A 10439-nucleotide genomic window follows, 5' to 3' on the forward strand; every position below is an offset into this window, starting at 1 on the left:
ATTATACTCAAGAGAGTCCGGTCATTTTATGCCAATTTTAAGTTTAAAAAGCGGTCAATAAATGAGGGACACACAGTATAAAATGAATTTATTATCCTTTCAATTTTACTTTGAATTAACTGTAAGAATACGGCTACTTAGTAGAAAAATCAATTAATTAATGGAGTTAAAATTATTATTATTGTTTAAATCGTATTTGTAGATTAGTATCCGCTAAGAAAAATTACAATGTATAAAACAATCTGCCCAGCAACAAGACTAATACCGAACTATATTTCTTAATGTATTATCATTAATATAAAATCCAAGTTACTTTTAGTTACAAATTAACATTTATTTCAAATGATTGACTTCTGTTTATCTATAAAACGTTTTATGCTCAAAATATTTATTTCTGTTTCGATTGACCAATCAGAATGAATCATTCCAGAAATCCGCAAGCAACGTTTTTTGTAAGGTTACTTTTTCAAATTATTTTACAAATAACCTTTGATAGTGAAATGACTATATGGCCACATACAAATTAAAATGTTGTAATCAATTAAATAAATATAATACATTCTGAATTTGTAGCACAATGACAGAAAGCTTTTCCATGCAAACATATACATATTAAAAGTGTATTTCTTCTAAAACTGTCTTGTTTTTTATACACGAACACATACACAAATTACATTATTTTATATATTGAACTTCTTTAATAACAACACATTCTGTCTTTCATCATGTTCAGTACCATTTTTCTTTACAAATGTCACCATTTGCCAATAAAGTGCTGTGAGGGGGAGAGAATGGAAGGTGAACAGGCTCTTTAATGCATGATATCTTAAATCAAAAGATGAACGGGCCCAAACGTCTTATTTGATTGTACACATTTGTGGCATGGACTTGTGAGGCACATATCAAAGTATATTGAGGTCTTAGAGAAGTACAAGCACCAATTATAATGTAAACTCTAATATGCATACACTGTCCACATCAGCAAAACACAAGGTACAGGCTGATACAACAGATCAAACTACACATCTTTGGTTCTGAATAGAGAAAGGCACATTTGGAGATTGTTCAAAATATCACAGGAGTGCTTGACAAGATATATTTACTCTCGACGCTGGATTCCAGAGCATTTACCTACCCAAGCTCATCTCTCCCATTGCCTAAATTTGATATGAATGACCAGGGCAGTCATGTATATAGTTTCCTAAGCTGAAAAGGTTCTGCATTGGTCCATTTGCTTCTCATGATTACTTTGTGAGCCAACAATAAAGCACATCTGCTTAGAGGAAGGGCTTGTGTTGTTAATAGGACCGTCCGGTGGGTTTAGAGAAGAAGCCGCATTAAAGTCTCCTGGAAAAGTCCAGTTGTAACTATCAAGGTTGCTGGCAGAATGAAGTATGTGTCCGTTGTAGTTTGTGACGGGCATCTGTAAATCTACCATTGGCGGTTCACTCACGCATCTTCTCAAGGGGGCGTCACTGCACAATAAAAAAGATGACGACATTCAAGACATTTTGATTTTGGCTGTTTTGTGGAATAACACTGATCTCTCATTTCTCAATTAAGGTATAACTTATATTTCACATATTTATTCCAAACACAAAATTAATGATCTTGGATTTATTCAAATTTAAGAGAAATAAAAATATCAGACGTTCAGCCAACGGTTTGTGACGTCTGAGGCTGAGAGTAACAACTGAACAATTCCTGAGGGATCTTACCTGCTCTTCTCTGACGCTGCACCTTTCCAAGCCAGTTTGTAAACACCGCCTGCTACCTCAGCAAGCCAGCGCACATCTGCAGGGACTTCTGGGATCCACTCCCAAAACCTTTCAAACATGAACAGCACACAGCCGAAGTTAAAAAATCATCTGGACACAACACTCCGACATCCATACAGATATCAACAGAGCCTGAAATGGAGTCACTGGGCAATAGAGAGTTCAAGACCTCTGAGCTGCAGAGTACGCTGATTCCACCGGCAGCGTGTACGGCATCAGCATATAGGAGGCCACGCGTAGCGGCAGCAAACCAGTCACCTGTGCCAGTAGACCATGCTTTTCTCTGCAGGCGTCGCAAAACACTGTTAACACATGCACATAGTATAGACTGAAGTAATACAGTCACAGTCACAATTTAAAGTTAAATAGTACATTCCTCCATTTAAAATTGCCCAAATTGTGCTTTTTAAAGGTTCCTAATTTTGTTTTGGAGGTCTCCTACAATATTTTTCTATGAATCCAATATATTTCATATATAATATACATTGCAGCATCACCTCAATTTGCTAAACCCCTCCTTTCCGAGAGCCTCCTCTACTCTGATTGGTCAGACGGCTCAGTCTGGGCTGCGTTCAACAAAACGCCCTGACAAAAATCGTTTTTCAAACGGAAACGGTGGCGCGTTGAACACCCTGCTCTAACGACGCAAGAGTTGCAACTCTGGCAGCCGAGAAGGTCAGCTCTGCTCTGATTGGTCAGATGGTCCAGTCTGTTGTGATTGGTCTATTCTGCTCTGATTGGTCAGATGGCCCAGTCAGTTGTGATTGGTCTACCGCTTACAGCTAGTGTCAGAAACGAAACGCACATTACCACATCTGAATTTCATGCATCTTCAGCACTTGATACACAGTGATACCAACAGTAATGATGGCATCAGTTTTACCATATCAATTCAAGCTCAAGTCCTCATCCTTTGAAAGTACATGACACAGCATCATCTCGGGTCTTTGTCGACATTGTTTGCGGGCAGCCATTATGCAAATTTGTAACAAATGTAGATTCATAAGACTGGAATTACTGATGACTCTTTTCAGCAGTTCAGAATCAGTTCTTTCTTTTGGGAGACAAGAACTCTATTTATCGTGCACTTTGATTTTTGAAACTTTGCAGAGCTTTTACATTCACAAACAGCTATTTTACACACACTACATGAAAGGTAATATCTGGAATATCTGACATTAAGTATAATTCAGTGCTACCTTTCTTAATGGGCGTTGGAAGGTTATCCACAAGCTGTTCATCCAACCACCAGTGGTGTTTTCTCAAAAGGCGGAGTCTCCGCAGAACCCACTCTTTTGTGGTTTCCACCACGACAGGATTCTGATTGCCTGGGCAGCAGCAGGTGGGAGACGCCTGAATCAGAGCCATGTCTGCTCTAGGACACGCCGCTTGGAGCAAATCTATAAAGAGACATCACCGGTTATCTTCTAAACCGCAGCACATATCATATTTGGCATAACGTCTGAATGATAAAGAGATACTAAAGATAAAAAGCACTCACTGTTTTCCTGGAGAAATCGGAAGGCGTCTTTATACCCACTCTGACACATCTCTGCCAGCACCTGCCAAACACATGCAGAGACCATGATTTAATTCATTATTAAAAATTAAATGAATTAAATGATGCTTGGATAAATATGAACATGAATGAACTCTGGATTCATGTTTCTTAACCATTTAAAACCGGATAGAAATGACAGAAATGATCATGGCAAACTAAGATGTTGTTATAAAATAAATTAAATGATCCAAAATATCCATCAAAGTGAGACTGCTAATCTGACAGTAAATACGTTTTAGGGTCACCATAAAATCTAAATTTGATAATTCTTGTTTTTTTATGGAATATTGTAGTATTTATTATAAATGATTTATTTGTGTACATCAATACTTTTTTTTTAAATTCACGTGCCCTTGTAATCTTTAAAGGGATAGTTCACTTTGAAATAAAATTTTGGTATGTTTTAGCTTACCTCAAGGGCATCCAAGATGTAGGTGTCTTTTTTTCCGCAGTAGTTTCAATTTTGATATTTTTAGGTCAAACCGTTCTTGTCTGTCAGTCATATAATGCAGGTCGATGGTCACTGTCTCAAAACACAAGCACAGAGTCCAAATTAAAACAATTCCCCATCGTCCAAATGAAACAATTCCCCATCGTAAGTACACATTGATGGCCTAAGACACGAAACGAGCGGTTTGTGTGAGAAAACGAACAGTATTTATATCGTTGTTACCTCTTGAAAACAGCACACGTCCAAATGATCTGACGGCGCGGGCGGGTATAGATATATAAATAGATGTCGCCTTGGCTACTGCAGTTCATTGGAACGAAACCGTAGCCAATGCGACATCTATGTATATATCTATACCCGCCCGCGCCGTCAGATCATTTGGACGTGTGCTGTGTTCAAGAGATAACAACGATATAAATACTGTTCGTTTTCTCACACAAACCGCTCGTTTCGTGTCTTAGGCCATCAATGTGTACTTACGATGGGGAATTGTTTAATTTGGACGATGGGGAATTGTTTTAATTTGGACTCTGTGCTTGTGTTTTGAGACTGTCTCAAAACACAAGCACAGAGTCCAAATTAAAACAATTCCCCATAGACCTGCATTATATGACTGACAGACAAGAACGGTTTGACCTAAAAATATCAAAATTGAAACTACTGCGGAAACAAAGACACCTACATCTTGGATGCCCTTGAGGTAAGCTAAAACATATCAAAAATTTATTTCAAAGTGAACTATCCCTTTAATTAAAACAACTTCCCTCCCCACTGGCAGCAACATCTAATCTCTTCTCTGATGACGTTCACTCACATGAGATCGACCAATAGCAAGCCACAGTCATCTGAAATTTGGCAATTTACTGTGCATGTTCTAGGAAGACCAAAGGTGCATCTAACAGCCACTGAGCAATAAATATGAGGCATTTAACAGCACGCTTCTCAAAGGCATATGTAAGACGGTGATTGTGTAATTTGCATTGCAGCTCAGGCATGTGAATGTGTGTGCTTGGTGTTCTTACTTTGGGCTCTGGGGGGAACAAGGCTTTGCTCAGTCTGTACATGTTGTCACGATTGACTTGTATGCTAGTGTTTGTGAAACGCAGTTCATGGAAGCTGGGGGAATTGTCTTTTGGACAGATATCACTCTCTCCTGAGAATGGAGAAACAGTGATGGTGTTCTTCAGCTCCGACTGGGGCAGATTGTCACTGATTCCACCATCCACATAACGCTGACGAGAAAGAAAAAGAGAGAGATGTGCTATTTTAGGTCTCATTGATCATTCTTCGATGAGAATGAAAAAAAAAAAGAATAAATAAATATATATATATAGACACACACACACACACACACACACACACACACACACACACACACACACACACACACACACACACACACACACACACACACACACACACACACACACACACACACACACACACACACACACACACATTCTATGGTTTTACGTATCAGGAAATTATCTGGTTCTTGGCAGGTCTGAAAATCAGGTAAATACAACCTCAAATGAACAACAACATGACATGACATATTACACTGTGTCATTATTTATTTAACAAAAATAAAGCCAAAATAGTGGTGAAGGGGTGATGATCTGGGCTTGTTTTGCAGCCACAGGACCTGGGCATCTTGCAGTCATTGAGTCGACCATGGACTCCTCTCTATACCAAAGTATTCTAGAATCAAATGTGAGCCAAAATTGGGTCATGCAACAGGACAATGATCACAAGCACACCTGCAAATCTACACTAGAATGGCTGAAAAAGAAAAGAATCAATGCGTTGTACTGGCCCAGTCAAAGTCCAGACCTCAACCCGACTGAAATGCTGTGGCGGGACCTTAAGAGAGCTGTGCATAAACAGAAGCCCACAAACCGCAACGTTGTAAAGAAGAGTGGGCAAAAATTCCTTCACAATGATGTGAGAGACTTATAAGTCCCATAAGAAAATGATTACCTTAAGTTATTGCCGCTAAAGGTGTTTCTATGAGCAATTAAATCATAGGGCGTACTTAATTTGTCCCACATGTCTTCTCCATTCTGGCTTTATTTTTGTTAAATATGTGTTGTTGACCTGCTATAGACCAGATGATGTTTTATTATGTCCTGATACTTAAAACCATAGATTTCAAAACGGTGTCCTTTCTTTTTCACATGACAGTATATGTATGTCTACATAATATGTATTTGTTTTATACATTTATAATTGAACATGTTATGCATAAAATATATATTCTTTTAAATACAGATGTTTAGTACATTTTTCCAAATTTAAAGTACAAATAGTACACGCAGCCTCTCAATTAATGTCAACATTAATGTCAACAAGCTGAATATATAATAATTATATATTTTGTACAGATTATACAATTATACTTTTCAATATAGAATGTCAAAACTACCCAAAATCTTTTACTTCGCCTCTCTTCCACTGTTCTTTTTAAGTTTTACATTTAGAGTTTGACTAACAGAACAATAAAATAATACAAATACATTTTAGAACCACTATTTTGACAAAAGACTAAAAGAGCTTACATTTTTTTCACCATTTATGATATTAAAAAATATATAAAGGAAGCCACCCCACATTCACCAGATCCTAATGACTAAATGATAGCTAGCCAGAAAGCAGCACTTTATTGATCCCTGATGGGACATGTGTTGTTTGTAATGAGGCATTTGCAGGCTACTGTGAGTTCAGGGTGGGCTGATTCAGGACTGGTGGTGTGATCAGACCACAAGACTTATATAACAGCCTTTATAGGTCAACTTCACAGCTTAAATTTACGCAATGAACCACTTTAGCCACAGCTTAATCTACTTAAAGTTTTGATAGATTTTCATTAATCTGGCTTGATTATTTTTTTAATGCAAGTCATGATTAGTAATTGGCATGTGTATGAGTAAAGTCTCATCTGAAGTCCAGGGAACATTGTTCCATACAGTAACTAAATAATGAACAGCACTGGGCTGAAACTGTCAAGGTAAACAGAGACGAAGCTTTACAGGAACTGTTTGACCTCTCAGCTATTTCTATACATTGAAGTCTCCTCCCCTTTCTAAAGAACAAGTACACAATGTACAGACTATAGAGTGGAGGGTGGTTTATTTGCAGACACACTAGGTAACAGTTCAACCAGAAGATCTTGATCAAAACAATAAGCACGTTTAATACTCTTATTCAGGCCAGTGTTAGGTCAGTGTGCCCCAGTGACTGAATTCTTTGAAGTGCAATGAACTCCAGTTGCAATCATGTCCCAATTCTTCCATATGAAATAAAATCCAACTTTCTAGCCATGTCACCTCATGCATTGCCTCATGGATTGGCTGAAGTTAAAAATGACATCATTTCTGTTATGAACTTTAATACTTACCACACCACGGAAGGCAGGAGGGATTAAACCACAATATACGGGAATGAAGGAGCTACAAACAAGAGCCTGAGAATGGAGAGAAAACAGAAAGTGAAAATAGAGTTAAAGCGGTGTTATTTATTAGGGCCGGGTTAAAAATATCGATATCTCTATTTTAATCGATTCTCATTCTGAAGAACTGATATCAATTCTTAAATCCCAAGAATCGATCTTTTAAATAAAGCTTTGTAGCGCCTCCCATCCAATAAATCGCAATAAACGTTGTGCTTTGTTACTTCTGATATCCAAAGTCTCAGAGTTCAAATTTGTCACTTTTATTACAAAAATTAAACAATAAACATAATTTTGGCGCTCTTTAATGTGGCGTGACAGATCGCTGTAACGCCTCAGATCGAGCGAAGCGCACGTGAACTGATCATCTCTTTCGCTTTACTATTAATTACAGCACGAAATAAAAATGAATGAACATCAGAAGGTATGTTGAAAGATACAGTACAACTTACTAAATTCTGAATCATGTCTCATGTAATCACTCAATCAGCGTTTCAACCGTTGGAAAGACGTCAAGGAAACAGCTTGTAAATGTAACGTAATATTACATTTACCTCAGAAAAGCCATTCACTGAATATAAACTTGTTAGTCAGCTAGACTCTCTTTTTGCTAAATATATTACATATTCATTAATCTGTTCTTTAATAATAATATTTTTATGACAGCCATCATTTAAATGTTTATATATATAAAAAAAATAGTAGAAACATATTATGTTATGTTATAAATTAAAAATGTATTATAACATTATTATAAAAAGTTTCTTTAAGTGTAATTTAAATGCAAGTAGCCTACTAATCAGTTAATTCTAACCTTTAATATTATAGTGATGTACCAACTGTAGTTGAGAAATATTTTTTTCCTTGAGGAAATTTGCAATATACTGTACCTGACAGGCCCCAATTAACTGATATTGAATCAAATCATGAAATTTGTGTCAATCCCCAGCATTTATATACTAGTATAGTATGTATTATGATTTTGAATAAGCTTTTAATTTTATATTTTAAATTTTTTGTTATTTTGTGCTTTAAAAAAAAAAAATCTATTTTGCTTTAATAATTTTTTTTTTTTTTTCAGTTCTATTTTTAGCCATGTTAGTACTTCAACTATGAATTAATTCATTCCAGTTAGTTTCCAAAGCAGCATTTGTAATTGTCATTTTTGAAAGTCTTAAGTTTTTAATCTCGTGTTTTATTTCTGCTTTATTTCAATTAACAAAAACAAAAAAACACTCTAGCCATACCATGATATTGTTATGACCCAGACAGAATCTGCAGCTTTTTTGTACTTTATTAAATGTGTTCAACTGAGCTCTTTTGATAGCTGAAATGAGCTTAACCGCAATATTCAATAATGAACAAGCACTGGGATTTGCCTAATGATTCTTGGGAACATCATTTTAAGAGCATTATCATCATGAGAATTAGTGTGATGTCAGGTTATGACCCCATGAAATCATTTTCATATAGATAACGGTATATAAACGTGGTAATAAAGTAATAAAAGTGTTGACAGAAAATCATGTTTCTATGTTAAAGTGCCCTCACCTGGATGAGTTCATCTTTGGAGCTGAAGTCCGACACCAGAACATTTTGCCCGTCCATGACCCGCGTAAGTGACACACACAGTCGCCCAGAGGCCAGCGTGTGCGCATTGGACGGCAGGTCGCGATACAGGCCTTCACGTAGCACCTTTACTATGTTGAATGTTGGGTGCAAAGGGCCCAGATTACGCTTCCGTGCCTCCTTGGCAACGTTGATGACATCTTCACAACACTTCTCTACAGCAATGAAAAGAAACGGACACAAAAAGTGGATTTAAGAAATATGAAAAGGAAGTCAAGAACATAAAATTAACAAAAATGAACTGTAATACAGATATTGCACATTATCTTTCCATCTTTGCTTTTAGTAATACACACAATCTCTGATCCTGTAATAAACCAAAGGTCGATTAGCTCCTGAATCAGCTTTCTAGTTCAGATATAACACGAAAGTGAAAGAATACAGTCATGCAGATGATATGACACAGACTTCCACTTTTGAGATTTACCAAACATGATAATGGTTTCAGAATCATTAACTGTATTTGATTATGCAAGGCTTGCATGCTTAAAAAATTCGATAAGTTGCCGTCTAAATTCATGCATAAATCAAGTCTGGTGGGAATTGTGTGACTTGGTGACTATACCCCAAAAAGATGAGTTTAGTAAAATAAAAAAATAAAAATAAAAAAAAGACTAAATTCAGTCTGTTTATCATATTAAGCAATCCTGTCTCTTCTATCCATTTAAGGCAGGAAAATGCAGAAATCTCCATGAAAACTAAAATCAGCAAAATGACTCAAAAGTCTAGTAAGCTGCCTACAAAGACAGCACTTTTGAAAGGGACAAGCTGATGATCTGCATACCTAAGCACGCCTCAGTAGAGAGCACGGATGCAGTGAGAGCCCCTGCCGAGGCTCCGTAGATCTTAGTGGCCCCGCGGATCAGATACGGCGCTTGCTCCAGAAGACAGCTCGCAACACCGATGTGATAGATCCCTAAAAACCCGCATCCAGCGAACGACAGATTCCACCCTTCCTTTAAATCAAACATGACTGCGGCAAAATCTCAGGCTGTTCTTGCTCGCGTTGTAACTAGCATGCCTTCTGTAAAGGTGTTTGCTTGTCTCTGCAGAAGGAGTTGCTTGCTGTTGTTTAGGAGTTTTGCTCTCGAGTCTGTCAGCATTGGAGCCAATAGGAAACTTGCTGCATAATAAAGGTAGAAAAGGGGAGTAAGCAAGTTCCTGAATAGGCGGGGCTTGTTTCTTCAGTCCACACTGCGCCTTCTCTCCACAACGTTGTCACGTGGTTCGCGTTACATTCGCCCTATTGTGTTTTTTTTTTTACAGTCTATGCATTCGCCGAGCCAGACCAATCATCTTGAGACAATGGCATAGATTTTAGTGCAAGTTGCTTTCAGATAAAACAGCTCATTAATGCATTTTAGTCTCGGACTGGATTCTGTGAAACCAGGGGTTTAAGCAGTTTAATTGAGACTTAGGCCTATATCAAATACCAATACTTCATGATGAAATTTAAACAATTATAATTCTTATAGTACGAATGTCTGCAGGGAAAAATCATCCTGAGAATTGAATGCAGCTCAATATATGCTTTTGTTACTGCTAGACACTAGTTCTCCAAGTTATCAGTAG

General features: G+C 37.2%; 1 protein-coding gene across 1 annotated transcript; it reads right to left on the minus strand.

Annotated features, from left to right (window-relative positions):
* Window positions 1-375: 375 nt before the first annotated feature.
* pnpla3 (patatin-like phospholipase domain containing 3) lies at window positions 376-9971 on the minus strand. Its single transcript, XM_084407491.1, has 9 exons — window positions 9652-9971; window positions 8790-9022; window positions 7188-7253; window positions 4813-5022; window positions 3280-3340; window positions 2978-3178; window positions 1948-2080; window positions 1719-1826; window positions 376-1475 (listed from the first exon to the last, which is right to left on the minus strand). The coding sequence occupies exons 1-9, from the start codon at window positions 9836-9838 to the stop codon at window positions 1202-1204; spliced, it is 1473 nt and encodes a 490-aa protein (XP_084263617.1). The 5' UTR covers window positions 9839-9971; the 3' UTR covers window positions 376-1201.
* Window positions 9972-10439: the final 468 nt, after the last annotated feature.

This window comes from Rutilus rutilus (assembly GCF_951802725.1).
Source record: "Rutilus rutilus genome assembly, chromosome: 4".
In the NCBI taxonomy this organism is placed as follows: Eukaryota; Metazoa; Chordata; class Actinopteri; order Cypriniformes; family Leuciscidae; genus Rutilus; species Rutilus rutilus.